This window comes from Ptychodera flava, chromosome 18 (genome assembly GCF_041260155.1).
Source record: "Ptychodera flava strain L36383 chromosome 18, AS_Pfla_20210202, whole genome shotgun sequence".
Classification (NCBI taxonomy): Eukaryota; Metazoa; Hemichordata; class Enteropneusta; family Ptychoderidae; genus Ptychodera; species Ptychodera flava.
This window is the reverse complement of record NC_091945.1, coordinates 6678288-6704110: the sequence shown is the minus strand read 5'-3', so window position 1 is coordinate 6704110 and position 25823 is coordinate 6678288. Positions and strand designations below refer to the sequence as shown.

At 37.1% G+C, this 25823-nt stretch overlaps 1 protein-coding gene across 1 annotated transcript; it reads left to right on the top strand.

Moving 5' to 3' along the window:
* The first annotated feature begins 1814 nt into the window (after positions 1–1814).
* LOC139117900 (plexin-B-like) lies at positions 1815–25823 on the top strand. Its single transcript, XM_070681135.1, has 14 exons — positions 1815–2126; positions 7187–7249; positions 7762–7944; positions 9363–9494; positions 10711–10811; positions 12029–12161; positions 12587–12743; positions 13281–13371; positions 17856–17976; positions 19793–19927; positions 22907–23008; positions 23401–23497; positions 24067–24250; positions 24611–25823. Exons 1-14 carry the CDS (start codon positions 1815–1817, stop codon positions 24681–24683), a joined length of 1884 nt encoding a protein of 627 aa, XP_070537236.1. The 3' UTR covers positions 24684–25823.

The following is a 25823-nucleotide window of genomic DNA, read 5'->3' as shown; positions in this document are numbered from 1 at the left end:
CCTGAAAAGTATTCTCTGCAGTAATTCCAGTTTCTGTCAACATGCAAAGCTCAACGACAAGATTATAGCACGAGACGTAGTGTACAGCTACACATTCACGCGCAGGTAAACTCAATTGCGCATGCTCACATTGGCAGACTACACTGGCAAACGAGTGCGCATGCGTGAAGGTATATTTGCAGCAAATACACTGGCATAGACTCTCCACAGTCGCTGTGCCTTGTTTTGTGCGCGCCCACGACTGCCACGATGAGCCTGCATTCGAACACCTCTTTTTCAGAATTCCCACAGCTTCAATGAACTATTAGATTTATATATAATACTTATAGCCCCTAAACTTGTAATAATAATAATAATAATAATAATAATAATAATAATAATAATTGCTTTAAACAACAAACGTATTGGCCTGAGTGTGCATGTAATAAGTACATAATTCCTTAATATTTTTTTCGTTCAGCTTTGAAAATACCCGTGACATTATTGCCGTGTCAAAAATCGTCTTCGACTCTTAGTGAGACTGTTACTTCGCCTCTTGTATTTTCCTTCGCTTAGTGTTTGCTGAACAAAGACAAACGTAAAGGAAACCATTTCAATCTGGTCTCTTTGTACGTCTTATCAGAGCAGAATGAGAGTCACAGATACTAGATCAAATGACCTCCATGTATCCGTTTATTGCACTACAAATTACAACACTTGTTTGATCATTGACTCCTCGTTTGAACTGTTTAAAGGCGCCCTTCTCAATCCCTGGTTCTCGCATTAGCGAATGTGTCAACAGCCCATTAATAGTTTGTCATTCTTTTGTTTTCCATTGAATATTTTATCAAGGAAATAATATTTATATTAGATAAATCTGATAATTGAGTGGGGGCTTCAAACGCACATATCATATTTAGCTTGTGATTACTCATAGCACAGTATCTCCACAGCAACGCCAATTACACAGCTGTCTTGATTTAACATTCGTCGCTCTCCTTATGTATTAACGATATAGATCAACTTATCGACAGTCACTACAGAAGCAAATAATGGGTGGAATGCGTTTGACTTCAGGCTTGCTAAGACCCATCGGCCTCATGGTCCTCCTAACCATTTCTGCATTAAACCAACACTCCGCTGCCAACAGCCATGAAGTTGCAACCTTCACTGATGCTGACTCATGTTGCTTCAACCACTTGATACTCAATTGGTTGGGAAATGTGTACATTGGTGGAGTGAATCGACTGTATAGGTTAAATGAAAACCTGGAATTCCTTGCGAGTGTTACAACAGGACCGGAGTATGATAGATATGGTGAAGAACATGATACTTTTAATAAAATATTGACAATAAACTATGAATATTATGGCCTTATAACTTGTGGCGGTTACCGTGGTGATTGCCAAAAGCGAAATGTTTATAATCTGTGGTCTGTAATTGGCTCTAATGATCCAGTATTTGTTGTCGCAAATAAGACACACGAATCTACGGTAGGTTTTGTTGCGCCAAATTTCCACCTTGGTCAACCACTGCTGTACGTTGGGACGACAAGCACATCAAATGGTCCTGGTATACCGTTTGTGAGTGGCAGACGAATTGAAGGCGATCAGATATTTGAGGTAGTGGAGGACAGCCGTGGCAGCACAAGAGTTGATGTCGCTCTGGCTTTCACCACAACTTTTCCTGTCACGTATGTGGCTGGATTCAGCTACAATGGATACAGTTACTTTGTTACAATACAAAGGTCATCCACTGACAGTTCTGATTATATTTCAAAACTTGTTCGTGTATGTCAGCAAGCAGATCAATACTACTTCAACTCCTACTCTGAAATGACATTGAGGTGTCGCCATAATTCATACAACCTTGCTCAAGCAGCATATATCACCAGACCTGCACAAGATCTCAGTCAATCACTGGCATTAGATGACGATGAAGAGGTTTTGTTCATTGCATTTGCTGTGGGAGTGAATACTCCTCCAACACCGACCACAAAGTCTGCAATATGTATGTACAAAATGAGTGCGATTGAAAGAGCCTTTCAAGATGCTGTTGAAGGATGTATGATAAATGATGGACCAAGTGTTCAAGAACGGTACACTGCTTCCTGGATGCGAGGTGCTACGTGTATTGGATCATTGCACGTAAGTGTCTTGTCATGACATTTTAATGCTCTCTCAAATACATGTCCAGCCGAGTTACGAACATAGGTTTGATTATATAACTGACAGAAGAAATACGTGAATAAATAAAGAAAATTTTACATTTTAGTATTCTTGAATGAATGGAAGTCGCGGTAATTTACATGGAAGAATATCTATGCAAATTCAATACTTTCTGTAACAGTTGTCTATGTTCTCGGAGAGGCTTTAGATTGTTGATATTGCCATGCCGTGTGTTTTCAAATAAAAGAATATCTCAGCATGGAAAAGACTATGTACCTTATGAACAAGAACGCTCTACAGCCCGAATGTTAATGATTTGATCAACCCTACTCCAAGTTTAAATAGGCTAAGTCATTGCTTTATTGGTTATGAATAGCAAGCGAGAGTATTTTTAAAAGAAATATAGGGGGATTAACATCATGGGAAAATTTCAGGAAATATAAGGGACTGGTCAGTTTCTTCGGCCGGGGAGGGGCCAGTAGATTCATGGGGTCATCCTGTTTTTGACTTTGGTGATAGGGGGCTCACCATGTTTTTGAAATTCCCAATACGGGGGACGGGGGGTGGTCATTGTGTTTTTGAACTTTGACACGGGTTCATACTTGCCTAAAACGCACCGTGCCGGCCACGAATTTCATCATTCAGTTGCATTTTTTCCCTTCGGACATGTAACTTTAATAATCAGACGTAACTTTCGACGTACCATTAGGCCGCGTTACTTTAAAGTATCAGACATATTTTTCAGCTCGCCCTTCGGCTGCATGACTTTCACATATCAGACATATATCCTAGATATCTGAATGTTTAATATTTTCGGCGAGCCCTTCGGGCGCTGTACTTTAGTATATCAGAGTCTTGATGTTTGCAAATTGAAAGTCTGTTTTGCAAAGTGTACTAATCATAAAATCTGCGATTTATATGAAACATATTACAAATTCCTGATACTTTTCTGTTTTCTCTGTGAGAATTCAGTATAAGAAACTACATGCACTAATATTTCACAATATATTTGATACAGTGTCATACTTTGGAAACAGAAATACCCCCGTGACCAGTCTGTAATTACCTCGCTTCCCCGACAGAAAAGAAACATTTATTGGCCAAGGGATATATAGGAGGGCAAGTTCAGGGGTCCCACTACAGACTATGACAGTATCAAGGCTATACACACTCGTACAAACGTCTATATCAAAAGTTGATGGCAAGGCTTGCTGATATCTAATGGTATCACTGCTTGGATACCGTCTTTGTCCGACATGGTGCAGTGTTGAAACCACACAGACTACAATATGTTTCAGCCTAATTACAGCCAATCCAATTGCACTAGCCTTGATCATGACATTCGCTGCTTATTATTGAATTGCTGTGCAACTTGTTAATTCCACTCCTAAGATTGTGTTCACGATAAGGTACCAACTGTGCGATTCATGGTGATGTGATTCCAAAATGCTTCTTAAAAAAACGAAGGACAGATATTTATTTTGTATTTTAATGATGGTGAGTAACGTCATAGGGAAAGGCGTTGTTCTGAGATTTCACTTTACTTTATTATTCACCAGACAGAGCTTAGGTCAACAGACATTATTACAAAGAAAAGAACATATTTATCAGCGTCCCCGTACATGTCTCCAATTGCGAACAGTTGCAAAGCCAAAAATAGCCACTTCGTCAAATTAGGAACTCGGCCATGGCCCTGGATCTGTGTCGTTTCTGTTGTGGAACGTACAATGTTTTAAGAGTAAACTGTATTCCAGTAATTTTTTAAATTTTATTCCTAACTTTGATGTTATATCGTTTGTCGAAACATGCGGCAGAGATGGTAATGAATTTGAGCAAAGAAGTTTATACTTCAGTACAACAGAGGAGAGCAAACAGGGGTAGATATCCAGGTGGTGTATGCACTATTGTAAGGAAATCGTTTTCTGAAAAGGTGAAACGCATCAATTGTAAGTTACATGACAGTATACTACTTCCATTTGATGGAAGCATTTTTTGTTTTGATAAAGATGTTTTGTTGTGGAGTGTGTATATATCACCAGCTTACTCGAGTATTTACGGTTTGTTTTCTGGAAATGGTGTTAAACTCCTTGAGAATAAATTTACTGATGTACTAGCTAGGCTATCGAACTATGTAATTATCACATGTGATACGAATGCTCGAACTGATCAAGAATTCGACTACATTTTGAACGATGACACTGCATTTGTTATCGAGGAAAATGTTTTGTATAACAAAGATTATTTTAATGAACCGGGGTCATCAAAAGACAAAGAAGTCAACAGGCATGGCCGCTCTCTGCTTTCTTTATGCCGTTCTTTCAATATGCATATCTTAAATGGAGAACAGGTGAGGATTCACAGTGTGGAGAATTTACATGTATAGCGAATGATGGCGCTAGTGTAGTAGATTATACAATTGTCTCTTCATATTTATATCCAAAAGTGTCTTCTTTCTCAATTATTTTACAATCAGAATCCGATCATTTTCCCATGTCTTTTAAATTTAACCGGAATATTCAGAGTAACAATGACACCGATGTAAGTTTTCATCGTGCCATGGTAAAGTATGTGTGGGATCCAGTGAAAGAGAAAGACTTTTTAGAATGTTTAAAATCGCAAAGTATTGTTGGACAATTAGAAAATATTGCAGTAGATCCTTGTACTGATGTAACTGTTTTCATTCAACTTGTTGGAGAAGTTTTTAAGTCATGTGCGAAAATATGTGGAATGACAAGGCGTATCACATCAGGTTCACGAACCCAACGCAGACAACCTCGTTGGTTTGATAATGAATGTAGGCAGTTGAAAGAAAAGAAATATGATATTTTAAATCGTTTCCGCAGAAAGAATGACCTTAATTTAATACATGAATATCGACAGGTTAAATCTCAGTTTAAAGAGATGTGTCGCTACAAAAAAGGAAGTATTTTGAAGAAGAAAAATTGAGTTTGATTCATAGCTATAGTACTGATGTCAAAGTATTCTGGTCAGTTATACGTCGTTTGTCAGTTGTAGGTACACTAGGTAGTACTATCTCCCCAGATGAGTGGTTCGATTATTTTAGCAATTTTTTTTCATTTAATTCAGATGATAGCTATGATTTTCATTTGTCAGTTGAACTGAAAGATTACGTTGAATCTGTCGACGTAATTTCACCTGATATAGATATAGATTGGGACATTTTGAACGGTCCGATTCGTAATTCTGAGATTGAAAAAGCGATTCGTCAGTTGGAAAATGGAAAGTCGTCGGGACTCGATGGTTTACTGGGTGAATTTTTCAAATCTTCTGAAGCTCTTTTGTTGCCTTTTTAAATGTTCTTTTCAATATATTATTTAATACTGGACAGTTTCCAACCGTGTGGACGGAGGCAATTATAGTGCCTTTGCACAAGAAAGGCCACTTAACCATCCAGGAAACTACAGGGAAAATCTTTACTTCTGTACTTAATAATCGGTTGACATATTGGGGAGAAACACTCGGTAAGATTGATGAAACTCAAAGTGGTTTTAGACGTGGCTACTCTACCATAGATAACATTTTCTTGGTTCAAAATATTGTGTAAAAATACCTTACATTGAAACGTGGTAAATTTTATTGTGTATTTGTAGATTTCTCTAAGGCGTTCGATACTGTCGAGCGGCAAAGATTATGGTACGTTTTACCAAAGGGAGGTATACGTGGAAAGATGTTCAAAATTATTCATGCAATGTACCAAAATGTTAAGGCATGTGTTAGGTCTCAGGGTACTTTTACAGATTTTTTTTACTGCCTATTAGGAGTACGTCAAGGATGCATGTTAAGTCCTTTTCTGTTTTCATTTTTTATTAATGAACTACAACATGAGCTTCACAATCAAGGATTGCGTGGTATAAAGCTTACCCCAGATTTAGTAGAAATCCTGTCTTTTGTTTGCGCATGACGTGACACAATTGTCTGATTTGTTAATTGGTCTACAGAGATTATTAAATGGCTTAAGTTCATATTGTAAGAAGTGGAAGTTGAGTGTAAATTTAGAAAAAAACAAGATTATTGTGTTTAAAGCTGGTGGGCATCTATCAAAAACAGAAAAAAGGATTTTTAATGGAAAATACGTGCAAGTTGTATCTTACTATAAGTATCTCGGTATTCTACTTTCTTGTAGATTACAGTGGTCAATGACGACAAAAACTCTAGCCCAGCAGGCAAGAATAGCCTTCTTTAGTATTCTTAGGGCCACTAAAAAGATGGGAATGTTTCCATATAATGTTTATTTTAAGGTGTTTGATACCATGATATTGCCAAAATTAGCATATGAATCGGAGATTTGGGGTTATAAAAATTACGACTTCTTAGAAAGAATACAGTATTTTGCATGTCGTGTCTTCTTAGGTGTCTCCAGCAAAGCTCCGAACGTTGTTGTTTTGGGAGAATGTGGAAGATACACTTTATTTTTGTATACGGCTAAACGTTGTCTTAAGTACTGGGCAAAGGTCATAAATATGCCAAAAAACAGATACCCAAGAAAATGTTACTATATGTTGTACAATCTTGAAATGTCTTGAACTAGAAAAAAACCAACCTGGGTGCGTCGTGTAAAAGATTTACTACTGCTCTGTAATTTCCAAGATGTATGGGAAAATCAAAATGTTAAAGACATTAATAGATTTGTAAAAGATTTTGTTACTAACTTAATATGTGTTTTGTTTGCTAATTTGAAAAGTGAAATCTGTACATTAGATAAGCTAGTTTTGTATCGCAACTTTAAATCCACACTTGAAACTGAAAAACATCTGTCCTGGTTAAAAAAACCAGTCCATAAACAAATGCTTGCGCGTTTACGTTGCTCCGCTCATAATTTAAACATTGAAAGAGGAAGACAATATGGGATTGATAGAGACCAGCGATTGTGTACACTTTGTGAATTGAATGAGGTAGAAGATGAGTATCATTTTCTTTTGGTGTGCTCTTTCTATGACCATTTGAGAAAAAATTATATTCAGAACTATTATTATGATAATCCATCTTTAAATAAGTTTATTGATTTACTCACTCATCAGGAAGCCAGAGTGTTACAAGGTTTAGCTCCGTACACGTTTCATGCATTGAGATTACGTGATAATGTAAACGAGTAATTGTGACTTTTCTTTTAATCATGATCTGTAAAGTTTATTTATTATTGTACTATGGGCAAAAGGCCTTGAACACAGAATAAACCAACCTCTATATAGACAGAGCTTAGGCCCTCCAGCCGAAACTGAAAATCCAGCCATTTTTCGGAATTAGAAAAAGCATACTGTAATCAGAGGTCATTGTTACGTGCCAATGAATATGGTGTAATTCGAATGTAACTGCGACCCGTGACTGTTTGTCACACTTTGCAGCTACCCATGACCATGCTCGCCAAGCGGAATTCGAAATCAACAATATTTCCTCAACAGCTGCTTCACTAACTCGCAAACTCTTTATTCATTGATTCATCAACTCATCAACTCTTGTGATCTTTCGTATGATTCAAATTCATTTTATATGTTCGCGCAAGCTGATTTTTGAAGCAATCATTTTGATTTATTAAATCATATTTTAGGTTGCTTTGCAGTGTTTGTTTTTTTAATTCCGGTATGTCAACTTTCAGTTCAGCAGAGAAATTCACGAATGCTTTGCAGTTACTAACAACACATATGCAAATGGAGTGGATGATCAACATGGATATGACGTAGAAGACTATACAGACACCTTGGTGACATCGATAGCTGTAACTACTGTACAACAACACACAGTTGGATTCTTGGGTACTGGTACGGGAACTATTCTAAAGGTAAGTCTAACTGACCTTAAAAACGCAATCTTGAGCCCACAACTCAACACGCAAATCAATCAGAGAAGAGAGCATAAGAAAATGTTCATTAATATGTGCGAGGGGTGCAAATCCACTAAAAAGGGAAATCATGCTTTTTTCATGCAGCACAGATGGGGTGGGAGTCATTGATTTTAAGTGCCTTGTCAGTTACAAAGTCTTTTCTACAGGACAAAAAATATCATAGGAAATACAGTCGATTCCCTACATGTTTTTCGGTTATACATCATTACATTATGTTTTAAACAAGTGTATTTGTTTCTTATCAACTTCTTGTCTTGGTGATTCTATAAAGACTTGTCTCACCAAACATTTTGAACAGCAGAGTGCAAATGGCAGGGTTCCTCGCACACTTTAGGCAAATTACAAATGCAAGCTAATTGTTAAACAAAGACCCGCCGTTTGTCCAGAATTCATTTGTCCTGTTAAAAAAGCTGTAAATTGATGTCTAGCTATTTATTCAGGAAACAGAGCCACACAACTTATAGAACAGGGGAATTTAATTATTTGACTTTGATTTTCATGGTAATGTATATCTATGTGATGAATGGGAAATTTATAGATGTGATTTTGTATCATAACTCATTATGGTATCGGTAGTTATCGTGATTCTGCAGCCTGTGTCCCCTACAAAGTAGAAAGCTTCATACGTTGGCATGTCTCCAAAATAAATCGCGTCCCTGAGCAATTTAAGACACATTCAAATCTAATTGCTTCTCTCATGGCCCAGGTCTTCTATATGTGGAAATACAAAATGTTACTTAGCATTGAGCTCCAGTGGCAATTCAGTGTAAAATTCAGTAGGTATGTTCGTATTGATCAAAGGGGATATTGCGAAAAACTTAAAGCAAATGTATACTTAGTACACAGGAAAACACCACTGGATTAATTTTCCATTTTTTTTCTATAGGAAAAATGATGCTAAACACATGCAACAAAATTACAGTAATGTAGAGTAATATAGGCGTCATAAAATGTCACACAAAACAATCTGAGGTGCAAAGGCCTAGTTACAGTAACTGGAGCTTTAACACACAGAATAAAACATCACATTATTGCAATTTGCACTTGCAGTGACGTGCCGTTGTGTAATGAAATTTTAATCATCTTGTACACGGGTTAGAATATTTTACAGACGCATCGTTTGCAAGCAAAATAGTTAACCTTCAATATGTTTTTGGGAGCAGAAGTGGGGACTTTCGTTCGATAAAAAAGGAACGGTGAAACATCCATCAAAGGTTAAACCGTATGGGCCTATGATTCATGCTACCATTAGCAGTCATTTCACGCTTAAATTTTGCGAAACGTGTTTTAAGAAATTATCCCATTTTTCTGGTAGTAGCGTTATCTGTTGAAAGGAGTTTATCCTTTCGTTACAGGTGCATTTCATCAACAGTATTTGTGCCAATACCTATGAAGAGATTAAGTTCAAAGACAGCACAAAGCCGATTCTTCAAGACATGGTGTTTGATCTTGATGAGAAGCATTTCTATACATTCACTGATGATATCGTGAGTATTTAATACGGATTTAAAGAGTGTGAATGATCCTGTATATCATTCGGGGTTTACTCTTGGTACACAAGAATACGATAACGTTTCAATATTACATCTAATGCGCAATTTCTGTATCAGGCATTCATCCGATAAACAGAGTAAGGCCAGGTGATCAGAAGTCCCTATTATATTGTTAAGGAAAGAGGGGGGATCATTTATAGAAAGTAAAATCTATATATAATTCTTTATGGAAAACATCATAGATGTCAAGAAAAGGATATGTGAATTGAATTTCATGCTCCTCCTTGTGATTTTATAGTTGTAGTAAAAAATCACATTTAATTGCCAGTACGTATACACAGAAGCATTTTATTTTGAAAATTTGATATAAATCATACTTGAACCGTATACTTACGATGAATAAGCTGCTGTCGATCTGTTGTCGCAAAGTTTATTCATGGCCTGAACCAGACTTTCGGCTCTTATGAAGCCAACTTTGACTTTGTCGAAAGTTTGCGATAAATAAAGGTCAATTTAATATTGGCTTAGCAATCTAATGTTTGTGATTCTTCGATTGGATAGCCCCTTTGTGCTAAAAAGAGGCCCCTTATCCCAAAGTTCAGCACTTGGTCGTTGCACAGCTATACAAACTTCAGAAGACTCTCTTCAGAGCAACGACATATCAAGGGTTTTTTGAACAATACCTTTTGACTGTAACATTTAAGTTATTGAGTGGTGCCGATAACTAATAAATGCTAGGAGACAGTCACAAAGTTTAGTAAATTTCCCTCCGATGAAATTAAATTTAGCCACAATCCTAGTTTTTCTTCTGATGTACAAAACAATTGCTTGACGTTTTCACCATAAGGAAAAAAGCTGGCTCTGCTACCTATTTCTTCCGACTCTCAAATCAAGATGATTTACCTTATTGTTCTCTGTGCTTTCTATGGCTCTTTCTTTGTTTCATGCTCACAATCATGTAGTATATTGATGACGTGAGCGTGTGGCATAACATAATTTAGTTGCACAAGTCAATCACAGAGGTCAACGTTACAGTAAACTCATGATGTCGTACCGGTCCGTGACAATAGTTTCATGACAGAGCGCGTATACGGTGTAAACTGGTCAGAACCGAAGGGTATACCTGGCCCTGGAGTGGCTTATTATAACAAATATGAGATGCATCAGTAAAACGTGAAGTAATATTGACTTTTTATGACTTCAATAACAGGTCCGTAAAGTTAAGGTTGAACAATGCAGCCAGTACATCACCCATAGCGACTGTGTTAGATCAAGAGATCCGTATTGCGGTTGGTGTGCATTTAATAGAAGGTTAGTATTACTTCAGCTATTTAAAAACTGACACTGTAAAGTGAATGCAACACTCGGAATGTATATCTACCGAGTATGGACAAAAGATAATTGTTGACATTAGCTCTAACTTCCACTTACCTGCTCCGCCTACCAATGGCAAACATACATCTATTGCTTTAATACCAAGGCTGCCCTAAGCCGATTCCTGGTTTGGTCTGCAACGGCGCATCTATTTAAATAGTGGTCATCTTTTTCACTTTATTATCAAACTTCGAACAGATGCTGCTTCCTCCAACTTTAGACGAGCGACTAAGGCATTGTCTCTCTCCAGTTGGAGTAATGAGGGCCCTTCAAGTTCATGAATCAATTCCCATCTTTTGAAGATAGTGTTGCTCCGTGCAGGCCACATCATATACGATGCTCTTATGGTTGTTATGAAGTCGCCACCAACAGCCTTCTCGAAACCTTCATTTCAGAGGCCAAAGTACTTGAGACATGTCCGGAATGCGGAATTTAAACTCTCTGGAAATTACTTCCACTTAAAAGTACTGTCTCCTTCATTAAGCAACTTGACGGCCTCGTATGAGGTTAATGAATATTTGTACCTTTTCGTGCAGTACGCTGGTGCAAAATTTTCCTCTGCGGGAACCGTCATCTCCATCACCACACTTCATGCAGTGTATTTGCCAACGAAATTATGTAAAAAAAGTCACAAACCACTTTATGTCGTTGTGCAAAGTATGCACTAAAATTTCACAAGAAGTACTAAATATTTAAATAAAACATTGAAACTCGAATTTTTGAACGCAAACCAACTAAAGCAAGCTGTGATAAAACGATTAATTGGATGTCGTGGGACGGTTTCTGCTCAAGTTCAACCGAGAAAATGATCTACAATAATGCTATACATTAATGTTGGATTTTTAATGACATATTTAGCAATATTGAAAAGAAACTATTCGTATATTCCTTTGGTTTCATTGTCAACACGATTGGAACTAATTTGGGATAATTTGATCTTCATATTTTTCAAATATCTCAAAAGTGTTTGATGCCATATAGCTGAATGTTGCAATATTACAAATCACTCATAAAAACAAGTGTGTAGCTTAAAAAGAAAAGCAGATGAGCTTACATTTGCAGGTTTAAACGACCTTACTTCACCATCCAATTATCCCTAATTAGTTCCAATCGTGTTTGTCTAATAATTAGACAATGTGTTTGCTTCTTTAAAGCTGTTCAACGTACGCCAGGTGCACCGTGTCCGATCCGCCACCTTATTGGCCAAACGTCTTTGAGAACGTAACGTGTGCAATTATAAAGTCAATAGAGCCCGAAGATGGCACACCAATAGATGTGTCCAGCAAGGTAGGCACTAAACTAATCAGAATATAAAACTATTACAATCAGACGTTTCCCCGAAAACATCTATTTGTTGCCTCAATTTAATGACATTTATTCTCGGTTCTTTAATCGATGCGATAATAAGTGTTCAGATGCTCAAACGATCCCATATGAACTGTTTTGAACTGTACGCTCAACCGTACATGTTTTCAGGGAACATTTCATAGCTAGGAAAAGACGGTCTAATAATCGATCTTTCAGAATATTGATTGAAAAGCCAGCTTTGATATTTATGGTAGCAATATATGGACACAGATAAAAAGTATTTTCACATGTCACTCTCCGCTTATCTGTATAGGACTTAGCTGGTAGGATTTATGTAATCAAGCAAATATGTATTTACATAAATTTTGAAGAGCATATAGGACCTGTCTACATTTCTTTTCTAGATTACTTTGCATGTTGTGAGGCTACCTGACATTGGTGATGGAGAGAGTTATTCATGTGCATTTGATGGATATGTTACTACTGCAGTTAATGAGGGTCAGACCCTGACGTGTGACACCCCTCCAATTGACAATCGACCAGCCATACCTTTAGGCGAAGGTCAGGGTAACGCTTACTATTAATAAGTTTCTCCTTATCCTACAAACCTTACCTCTGCTCCGACAGTAAAACAAAAATTTCATACCATCAACTGTAAGACATATTACTCGTTCATTATTTTGTCCGAATACAAGGAATCACTTATTTTTTTATTGTTTCTGTATAATAACTTTCACTAATTAGCCTGATATGTTTCATTAAACGTTTAAAAATACAGCAAGGGTGATACAATTAAAAAGATGGCAACAACCCCCCGTAACTCATTAATCATGAGACTCAAATTGTTTCGGCAAAAGAGAACGGTTGAACCAAACAACTACGATCACGAGCGCAGACATTCAATCTTCATTTCCAGGTTGCATCTTTAGAATAAGTTACGCGAGCTAAGTGAAATCAAGGACTTAAAATAGATTACTGTATTCTCTCATGAGACATTGCTGATAAAGAAAGTTTGAGTTAAACAACGAAAAGAAAACATTTGTTGTGAAGTTACGAATGGAACCTCAATATGTCTTCAAGACTTAATTGCACTTTCAGATCATGCAACTGTAGTTCTGCACATTCGAATTGAAATGACAGATTTAACGAACGAAGACTTCCACTATTACGATTGTTCTCGCCATGACTCGTAAGTGAATCATTTCCGTCCCATTCACTATACCTATACAATACATATAAACATGTATCTTATAGAATCATGTTCGCTCCATTCACTTTACCTATACAATACATATACACAGATATCTTATAGAATCATTTCCGTCCCATTCACTATACCTATAAATTACATATACATGGATATCTTATAGAATCATATCCGTCCCATTCACTATACCTATACAATACATATACATGGATATCTTATAGAATCATATCCGTCCCATTCACTATACCTATACAATACATATACATGGATATCTTATAGAATCATATCCGTCCCATTCACTATACCTATACAATACATATACACACGTATGTAATAGAATCATTTCCGCTCCATTCACTATACCTATACAATACATATACACAGATATCTGATAGAATCATTTCCGTCCCATTCACTATACCTATACAATACATATACATGGATATCTTATAGAATCATTTCCGCTCCATTCACTATACCTATACAATACATATACACAGATATCTTATAGAATCATTTCCGTCCCATTCACTATACCTATAAATTACATATACACAGATATCTTATAGAATCATTTCCGTCCCATTCACTATACCTATACAATACATATACATGGATATCTTATAGAATCATATCCGTCCCATTCACTATACCTATACACAATACATATACACACGTATCTTATAGAATCATTTCCGCTCCATTCACTATACCTATACAATACATATACACAGATATCTGATAGAATCATTTCCGTCCGATTCACTATACCTATACAATACATATACACAGATATCTTATAGAATCATGAACAAAAAGTATATATATAAAATAAAAGTAATGCTATATGTTACAGATATCATTACTGTGTACTTAAGGTAGTGACTCAGTTTCGTTGACACATATTTTCAATCAAAAGTTTCACATAGAAAACAGGGTCTCACACCAACATGTGGTACATTTTCTAATAGGTCTATATTTGAAGAAGGTAAAAATTTTGTTTAGTTGTCAAAACATGCATTTGGTATATTTGTTTAAGTCAAAAACATGTGATTTTGAATTTTTTCACTTAAAAGAGTATAAGTAAGAATTGGCAGCACCCCTAAGTGATCTGTTAACGGCACTAGACAGCTGGATATACAGGGGGAAAAACCGTGTTTTGGATTTTTGAAATTCGCTTTTGTTTCTGCACAGTGAGCCTTCGAAGTGTGAACTGTCGGATTTTCGCATAAATTATCGGCTTTTGTTCACGTTTGTCAAGTTATCGTCACTTCAGGGGGGTTTATCAAAAATCTAAGACACGGTTTTTCAGGTCTATTCATGAAGTGTTAGCATGCGAAGAATCGGGGAAATCCGCCACGCGTCGCCGACTTACACTCATTTGAAGGTGTGCATACATAGCAAAATCGGAACTGAGAAAATCGACGATTTGTGTAAACGTCCCATTTTTCACACAAAATCGCCGAAAAAAGTCGGATTTTTGTGCGTTTTAAAAAAATTATTCGATCTGGGTCTAGGTTAAATATTGGGCATCAGGTAGAGAATTTCTGACAAGTCCTAAACATTAGTTCGCCTAAAAATGATGAAAATTATGCGTAGAAACGTGAGGCTGGTCAGCGTAAGCGGTGGGTACTATTTACACGATAAACACTAGAAAGATAATTCAGGGCATAATCTGTTTGTCAAATACGTATCTAGCTTATAATTATATTAACTGTACACTGTTTGGTAACGGTTAGAGTCTGGTTACAAGACGAGAAAAGTTTAAAAAAATCATACAGCCGGAATGGTTTACAGGTCTGCGTTCTGCCGACGACGCGCGCTCGCTCGCTCTCTCGCAAGCGCTCGACTTCCGGTCTCACAGCCCGTAATTTATGCACGTACCAAGTGTGAAATGGTTGCCCAGTTCATTTTAGTGCCGATTTTTGTGCCTATAGTACAAGACGTCACTTCCCGGCGTCACTTGCTTGCTTGCTTGCTTTCGGAGATGAGACGACCAACTCTCGATGCTCTAAAAAATTCTGTAGTTGAGAAGTTCAAGGAATGCGGGAAAGTCGCACTTGTTTTTGTGGTTTTCACATGTGATCTGCTGCAGTCCTTTTGCTCACCATAAAACCGGGTTTCGTGCGCTATTTCGCTTTCCACTGTGACATGTACTATTATGGCCTCGGGTATGAAACCAAAATCAACTTCAGTTACACGTAAAAGCGATTCTTCATGACTTAAAATAAACGACTGAGGCGATACTCGACAGATTCACTCATTGTAAAAATTGAAACGGCGACATATCGCGACACCCAGCGACACTCTCTTGACCACAGATAGAAATTGACAGGCAACGATCGTGAAGCGACGTTTCGCGTACGTTGCTGTGCTCTAGACCGACATAACAGTGTCGGATTGACAAATTGGACAAACCATGCTTCCTACATCCATGGACAAACTAAGTCCAAGATATGGGCTGCTGTTATAGAACCATATTTTCCAGTGAAGATTAAATAGATTCTCTTTGGACGGCAGTGTAATCTATTCTTGACCGCGGACATCCGGGAACTTGCGGGTTTCACGTCATTTTTGCGTCACACTGCCGTGAGAACAAAATATTGAAGTGTTAGATTTTACAACCTTTACACCAGTATTCAAAGTTTCAACATTATGTCGATGATAAACACCAAGTTCTGTCCTTTGTCACATAATTTCAGCATTGTTCACTGTCCTGTATAGCCTCACTCGCGTGCGTGAGGTGAAAGTGACGTCACTCCGCGGTCAAGAATAGCCCGGCGTACGATGCTATGTGTTCCGCTACAGCTAATCGCCTAGCGCCTCGCTCACCACAACCCTGCAAAGACCCGTACGTAGGGTCGGTGACTTCAAATCCATTTTGGGACTTGACGTAAAAAGCCAAATTACTGTCGAAATTCAGCGTTCTTGGGCCCAAGTCGTATCCCTGCCTACCTCAGCTACTCGATCGCTTCCAAAAATGCAAGTCTTTTATTCACTTTTCGTAAATAACCGTCGTCGATGTCGGTCGGCAACTCTCTTGCTAGCCCTGTGTACGATGCTGTGTGTTAGCTGTAGCGGCTAACACACAACATCGCGTCCATCAGCTTTCCATTTTGCTTCAGCTTCGGCCCCCGTTTGCGTTTTCTACACTGCTTATACTGCCGGCAGTCATCATCAGCCATGTTGGATAGCGTCTCTTATGAAGACGTGCGCGCATGCGCAACATGGTGCGTAAAAATTTACATAATCTCCTCAAGGTATAACGATAACGCTGACAGTAATCCGGACCGTTAAAACAAAAAGAAAATAATATCTCGCGCAGTGGTTAGAAGGCCGTGTTTTCACTAAAATTTAAGACATTTTCCAGTACAATGTTACCTCACAGTTTTCTCTAATAAAAAGATCATATTTCAGGGGTTCAGAATATGAAATAATCACAAAATCGCTAAAATTTACAAAGGAACCCGAGTCACTACCTTAAAGTAATTTGAGGTTAAGAGGTCGCATATAGACCAATTAATCAACAAGGAGAAGCAATGACAGAAAGCTTTTGTAACCTGGTTTAAGGTTTTTTGCCGATTGTTGTTTATGTTTATTTGGCCGTGTTGTTGTTGTTGTTGTTGTTGTTGTTGTTAACCAATACAATTCAACAAGCAGAACTATTTTGTTGTTGTTGTTGTCTCAAACGTAAAGTAGATGTCATAAGAATCTCCATAAGGACAGTATCGTTATTTGACCCAGTGCAACTCTCTCTTTCAACGTACACCTTCTCCCTAAAGAATAGGGGCAGACTTTATGTTCGAAAAGAGTTGCATTGGGTCAAATAACGAAAGATAGATGTCATTACTGGCAAAAGTCCACATGCCCACATTACTGCCAAGTCAAAGGTGTCGTTTATTTGGATTATTGAATTTGTTTTGACGTCATATTACAAGGCCAAGGTATCGACGGGGGTCAATAAGAAGAAGATTTACATCGGCCTCACTGATAACACCTTCAAGACGCGCTTCGCTAATCACATGTTATCTTTTTCTAGGTGGTGTTAAAATTTGAATTTATATATGTATTTATTTTTCAAATTTTAACATCACCCAGAATTAGAATGGTACGTCCCAACCATATAAATGAGAGTGTATAAACCCTTTCGCTTTTGTCTGAAGATTGCAGGATGCATGAAACTTAAGTAACAGATATTAATACTTTGTACTTGAAGGAATTTGTTGTATATATATATATATATATATATATATATATATATATATATATATATATATATATATATATATATATATATATATATATATATGTATATATGTGAAGAATCAAAAGTGACCCATGCGGGACTCCCTCCCCTCTGTCTCTGTCTCTGTGGCTCTCTTCTGCCTCTCTCTCTCTCTCTCTCTCTCTCTCTCTCTCTCTCAAAACCGATCTCTCAACCGATCTCTTTTTCGATTTGTCCCTAGATGTTCTCGGTGTGTCACGAGTAATTGGGCCTGTAATTGGTGCGTGTATGAAAACAGATGTGTATACTATCTAGCTAGTTGTCCGACAGATGATACCTCTTCAATAGTGGTAGGTTCAAATGTAAGTATTGAACGGGGAATATAGAAATCTACCCATTTATCTCTGTGCGCAACACTCATCCATGAATCGTTACGTTGACTATGCAACGGGAGGGTTTTAATACTGTAGAATATATATATCATGTTTAAAATTATATAATAACATTCAAATGAGCCGTTAACGAAGATATTATCCTGAGCGCAAACTTAAAATCTGAATTTTTATGAGAGTACCTTTCATCTCATGTTCCTTTTAATTCCGTCGAAAAGGCTTCTGTGTCCAATACTTTGCACTCACCGTAGTCACAGTAGAGACAATTTTCATCGTTGTGGACCGCTTCATTTCCGATCACCTTATCTGACTTGCTGGTCAACTGATTTCTAAAAGCAGAGGAGGTATTCACTGGACAAAATGTTTGATATACGTTCAGTATATTTACGTATATTGACGTATATAGAAAACAATATTAATTGCATACGTAACAAATGGACCATTCCAATACGTTGATATGCGTAGCGTATATCTGTGCAGATCATGAGTATACGTAATGCAGATCTTTCACACAAAGTGCACACTGTAGTTTTGCATATTATTAGTATATGTACGTGTATACATAACATATTTGACATATGTAGAGAATCAGCATTTGTGTAATTTATTTTTGTATATCAAGCATTTTGCCCAGTGATTGTTTGTAGTTCGTCTTTCATACTTACTATTGTACTAAAGTGGTGGATTTAAATCGATTTGCCCTTTTGAGCAATGGATTTAATTTCGTAACCACTGCGTTACAATTTTTATGGACAGAAAAGTTGCAGATTAAACTCAAATGAGTATTTAGCTGGCAACATCGACCAGGCAAGAGTCACCTCAACCACGTGTTTGTTACTTTTTCCTATGCCTGCCCAAATCTCAGTATATCATGATAAATACACGGGATGCGATGAAACACTATACTTATTACCACACGTTTCATGTGTACGACCCCTTACAGTCTTCCGACGTTAATGATGCAATTTCATAAATGCAAAATGCAGCGGGCTTTGCACAATTGCATTGACGAATTTATAAATCAGCTCGTTCAGACAGGTTAATTTACATCTTTTGTGTTTGACAAAAGTACATAACAATTTGAATGTAAACATAACATCATCTTTGTACCAGATTCTTGACATGGTATTCGATAAATCGTTTATTTTAAATCAATAAACCACGTATTACACTACGATATTTGATCAGTTCTCAACATATATGCACAAGGGTGATTTCATTACGATCTGATGAAATGTTCGCGAAATTTGCACATTTAAATCTTTCTGACAGTTTTCACATTTGGTGCAGCAAACCATAGACCTTGTGGGTCTATGAGCAAACTTACCATTCGAAAGTGAACACAGACTCGTTGACAGTATTTGTTAAACTTATTTATCATTCAGGGGCTCCTGAAGAATCCAGGGCCCATTGAAATCATTAGGTTCACGGAAGAGGCCCTCCATAGCTAGGTGAATCAACTTGAGCCCTAGGATTACGTTGATTTGTAAACTTTGCTTAGTGCTGGTCCAGTAGCAAGGTTGAGGGGCCCACCAATGCTGAAACAATGAAACACAGAGGAGTCAAGTACCTTGCTCAAGAGCACAACAGGATTTGTTACGAGATTTGCCCTTCATTGAACACTTTCGATACACATTCCATGAAAAGTATGTTCCTGATGATTCGTTTAGGATTATCTTCAAGCGACTTAAAACACAGTTTGCATCGAGTTAAATCAATGGGCAAAAAACATAACAAGCCGACAATTATTGTTATTTTTTCTTCTTTGTTCTTCTTCTCTGAAAAGAACAATTTTAACAACACTGATATCAAAGGGCGGTCATTTTGTCCACAACTGGCCGAGCAGACCGGAAAAGTGTTGATACCAGTTGACATCGATACAGAAATCCAACTTTCAACAATGAATATTCATCACCACAAGGTGAGTGGTACTTTCTATGACGGCTACACGGCGTCTAATTTATGTGTATTCTCTTCAAACAATTATATTTTACATTTAACACAATTGGAACTATTTTGTGATTATAAGATCTTGAGCATTTTGTTGTCATCTATTTAAAATCATCAATCTAACAGTGTTTTTGTGTGAAGGCGGGGGTCAAATTTCATAAATTATTGATAATTGCACAATCATCAAATACATCTCAAACAAATTTTACATTTTTGTCCAGCTTTCGCAAACTCAGGAAAGGAGAACCCATTAAATGTAACTGATTTGTCGATTTTGGTTAGGTTTAAGTCAAAATACAAATTCCCTTTCCAAGGTTGATTTGTAGGCATTTACTATTCTCACTAAACGATGCATGATAAAATTTTAAATTTTTGATGGAAAATGGCCTTCTACCTCTACCCAAATCAGTTCTGCTGTAGTGTATGTTTTATTTGGTGATCTCTCTTTCAAATGATTTGGTAGACGTAAAGAAAATGTCTTGAACATTTATTTATTTCATATACAAGGAATTACCCTTTTCTTGTGAGTGTGCTAATTAATGCTGGAAAATTTTACGAAATCACTGAATTATTTCAACCCTTCTATTAAAAATGAACTATTTTTGGAAGATGCAAAGAATTGTAATCAATATCATCTGTCTGTTGAAACCTTAAAATATTAACGGCAGGAACCAACAGTTTTTGTCTGGAATTTTTAGGGACTTTACAGACATGTCTTTGCAGCTTTCAGGGACTACTCCTAGGAGACCCTAAATCTTTTAGAGACCACACTGACTTGACCTTGAAACTTCAAGGGACCACCCTGATGAGTCATTGAAACTTTTAGGGACCACCCAGATGTGACCCTAAATCTTTCAAGGACTATCCTTGTGTGACCTTGAAACTTTCAGGGACAACCCAGATGAGTCCTTGAAACTTTCAGGGACCACCAAGATGTGACCCTGAATCTTTCAATGACTATCCTGGTGTGACCTTGAAACTTTAATTCAGGGACCACCCGGATGAGTCCTTGAAACCTTCAGGGACCACCCAGATGAGACCCTGAATCTTTCAAGGACTATCCTGATGTGACCTTCGCTCATCAGCTTGTACATTCGTAAGTATTACTTGGTAAAGCTGACAGGCAGAGGAATCACTGGAAAGATTTGGTCCAACTTCCTGCACATAAGCGTCAATATTCAGCACCTCGAAGTTAAGATTATGTAATGGCTTAACCCGACGTCCTCATGGCTCCGATGTGTGACTTGTCGGCCGGCGCCGAAACACGTCTTTGCGTATTTATCACGTGACGAGATCTACAAGGCATGTTCTCCCTGGCATAAATGTGATGAACTTGGCAGTGGCTGAACCTTCAGTCGATTTAGACGAGCAGTCTTGACGATTTATGGTAATATACTCGCTTGTTCAAGTATGCTGTCGCTAGCCGACGCGACGCTGGTCTTAACAGTCAACAATTTGCAAACAATCATTTCATGATTACATATTCCATTTTAACCTACAGAGACACCTAGGGCGCATTTCGCGATTGTGTAAGGTCCCGGGTAAGGTACATGTTGCTCTTTTAAGCTGCAAAGTTTTCCCACCGTTTAAAATACTGTGGTTGTATGTTACAGTCTTCATGAATAATTTACCAATTTCGTGGTAATGTACTCAATGATGCTTTTCTCGTTAAACGAGACACCGAATCGTACACCAAATAATATGGTCCTTGCTAATTAACATTATAAAGGTCACGGGTCACATTGTTGTGAGACTCTGCATTGTTTCAAGTCGAGTGTGTAAACGACGCGACGTTCGAATGAATTTTGTCCACTGCACTAATTCCTTCGTCGGAAAAGGTTACCGATTCTGAATGTAGGACGTCCATTACCCCAATTATTTAATTACAGGACTACATGGAAAGCAACGGAATACTGGATATCGCAGATGAATTTGATATATGTTACCAAGGTCCTTTGTGGAGTGACAGTGCTGTTCCCGATCTCGACAATGATGTCAGCAACTTTGATCGTAGCGTGAACATGACTAAGTCTATGAGTCCTTGAATCTTTCAGGGACCAACTGAGGTGTCTCTGAATCTTTCGAGGACTATCCTAATGTGACCGTGAAACTTTCAAAGACAGCCAAGACGAGTCCTTGAAGCATTCAGGGACCAACCTGATATTTCCCTTGATCTTTTAGACCACTCTGATGTGACCTTTAAACTTTCAGGGACCACATTGATGAGTCTTTGAAACTTTCAGGGACCACCCGGATGAGTCCTTGAAACTTTCAGGGACCAACTTGAGGTGTCCCTGAATCTTTCAAGGACTATCCTAATCTGACCTTAAAACTTTCAGGGACCACCCACATGAGTCCTTGAAACTTTCGGGGACCACCCTGATGTGTCCCTTAATCTTTTAAGGACCACTTAGATATGACCCCTAAACATTGTTTGAAATAGTAAAGAACCAATCAGTTATATCCCGAAACCTTCAAATGCATCCAGGTCCTCTAAACAATACATCAATCATCAAGTTTTGACCTTAAATCTTGGCATTTTCAAGAATATGTATAAATGAGATGAAATATTCTTAAAAATTTGTCAAAAAGGAGAAATTTACAATTTGAAAAGCAGATGGCTTTAAATACTACAATTATTTTAGAGTACTTTTACATTTAGTTCGACAATTACAGTTTTGATATTTTCACCAGAAAAATTGATAATTACTAAATGCTTTGAGTAAACCCTCTCTTAGAGAGCAAATTCTGTCTTTTACTGTTCATCTTATAATCACAAAATAGTTCCAATTGTGTTATTTAGAATATTTAAGAGGGCGTAAAATGTTTGTAGACATCATTTCAAGAATTTAATGTGCGTAGGGAGGATCTAATCGTTTTGCCTAGTTTCATTCATGAACGTGTGTTAATTTTATGTGACGCTTGTATCATGTTTTTCTGTAATTACCAGGACCTTGGAGGGTATGAGTGCGTTATGACAATAGAGAATACTCCTCTTAGCATCGGAGCTTCGAGAAATAATGAAAATTTGGTCACTTGTAACGCGAGGAAGGTATATGCGATTGTCATATTCTTTTATGCGATAATCTGAATTTGAATAAAGAAGGGACTTTAAAATGCAATCAAGGTATCAATATTTTTTGGGGAAAATCCAGTTATTTTTTGAACAAAAATTACACTTCATCGAATAGACAACAACGACGACGACGATAACGATGATGACGATGATAATGATGATGATGATGAACACGAACACAATGCCTGAACTGGTTTGATAAGGATTTTACCTACCTAATTCACCTCAGTGGTATACTAAGACACGTCAAAATGATCGTTCAAAAGCATTATATTCATGATATTCTTAGGTGATGTTGCCGCGTTTTACAATGATTATTTTACTGATGAATGTTCTCTTATGTAAGATATATATCTTCACTTTACCAGTTTACCTATCAAACAAATCAACAAGAGATACCTGTTAACTTAGCGTTACAGTGGAATAATGGTAAAACCGTCGTCGAAGATATCCATGGATACACTGGTAGGATTCTGTTGGTTATTCTTCAACTTTGTTATTTCTACAATATTTTTATCATTATTATCAAAGGAGGACTAAAAATATTGCGTCATTTATTTCGTTTGAAGTACTTTTCAGGCAATTTGAAATAGTAGAAATGCTTACTAATCCTCCAATAGCAACGTTTCTCGGAGTGGTTGTACTTTAAGTATAATATTGCTCATCAAAATCAATATTCCTCTCGTCAGTTCGTTTAGCATATGTGAATATCTACCCTTTGATTTAAAATCCCTCAAAGAAATTTGCAATTTTAAATCTTTAGTGAAGAAATATGTTTACTTTGTGATTTTATGATTTGTCAATTTTATTTGTGTCACTTGTTATTCTTGTCAATTTTATATTTTTATTATAATTGTGTACATTTTTAGCTTTTTTATGCAAGCCGTTATACGTCACGGGAGATCATAGGACACCATTTGTGTGGGAAATGCATTGACTTATCTTGTTAAAATTAAGTAAAAAAAATTAATGTTAATTTTAATTCACAGTACCACAAATATATTTGACATTTTGTCCGTATCATTTCTCCACAGTGACTCTGTATAAGTGTTATGTTGGTCGTCACAATTGTCGTGAGTGTCTATCGAACATCACAACGATAAACCCTTTGAACTGCGGATGGTGTAAATGTGGCAACAAATGTGAATATGTCGAACATTGTGAATCCGACTGCTTTGAAACTGATGAAACAAAATGCCTAAGTGTTGGATCAACCAGGTTAGATAAACACTGTGTTTTTTGTTAGAATTTAAGGGCAAAGACTAATTTTGTTCTTAAAGAGCTTTGACAAATACTTATAAAATAGCTGGTACTCTGAATATATAATTGTGCTTATGTTACTGGAATATGCGAGGGAAAATTCTCAAAAATAAAGTTACAATGGCTGATCGCTCAGCCAGTTGATGTCACAGTGAATTCAATGCGATCTTAATAATTCCTCTCCCAATTAACTTGTTATAACATAAGGCGATTTATTTCTTTCATAAATTGAAAATCACACAATTCAGCGTACTATGACGTTTCGAAATTAATGACATTGCCCACTCTTGACTCGTGATATTTTTTGTTCTGTTGCAGGACTTGCGCAGTTGTTTGGACCGCATTTATCGTCTGGCTGAGCTACTGTATCATTAATACAACACAGGAGTGACGGTGTTTGTTATTTGGATTTTTACTAGCATTTATCAATTCATGAGCCTCTACGTTCAATTTAAGTGTGTGCCTTTTCACAGTGAATTCTTTGAGACTCGATTATAGTCATGAAGTCAGCACTCAATTTGGATCAATTTTCGGTGCCCGTGTCATTAGTGATCAGTAAGGGACCGGACATAAATTACAGGGGAGGGGTCGGTGGTTTTCGAAACACCGCTGCATCAAAAGAGTGACCCTTCAAAAGTTCATGCACAAAAATTAGTGACCCTCCACCTTATCCGTGCATGAAAATAAGTGACCCTCCCCTTTTACTCAATTCTCCCAACAAACCCGCAATGTGTTCAAGTCCCCCTTCTGACTTGCTATGCTTATGAAGTCCCCCTCCGAACAGGAAGGCAAAATATGGCCAATATAACGCTTTGTCCAAAAAATATCAAATCATATGTGTGTGATAATTCATGTAAATGTACTTTGCTTAAAGTGGCAGGTAAAAAGTGCATGCGTGTACAAAATGTAATTTTTAGATTTCATCGATAATGTTGATTCACTATGTATGGTAGTCGACTATAAGAAAACTATGAACGTGTATTTTCCAATATAAAACTAGCAATATCTGTTCATCTATAGATGTCTAATAACTGATATAAATATACTTGATTAGCATTGGTTGTTTACAAGTGCATATGTGAACAAGATATTTTATTTTCGAATTTTTTACCTGACTCGGCCCCTTATTGACTTTTTTAGTGATTGTGATTGTGATTGATTTATTGCTTCAATAAGATAGGCCAACAGCCTTTCCTTACACAAGCCAAAGAAAAAAGTTTTTTGCAGGGTCAAAGGTTACAACTGTTACGCCCTCCATAGTAGAGATTTTATCTCGAAGCGTCCCTCACGTTGCCAAGGCGTGTGAAGGTTGGTTCAAGATCGTGCGAGGAGATGGGAGATAGCGTCAAATTTTTAATTAATTATTGATAAAGATTTAAATTAGAACAATTGAGAGCAGGATATTCTATGGTGTGAGCTTGTTTAATCTTAAGAAACAATCAAAGACTGGCGGGACATTGTGCAGTGATGATAATTTTGTTGTTATGTAAGTTTAGAAACGTATTGTAGAGAACGAACAGCGACTGTTAGA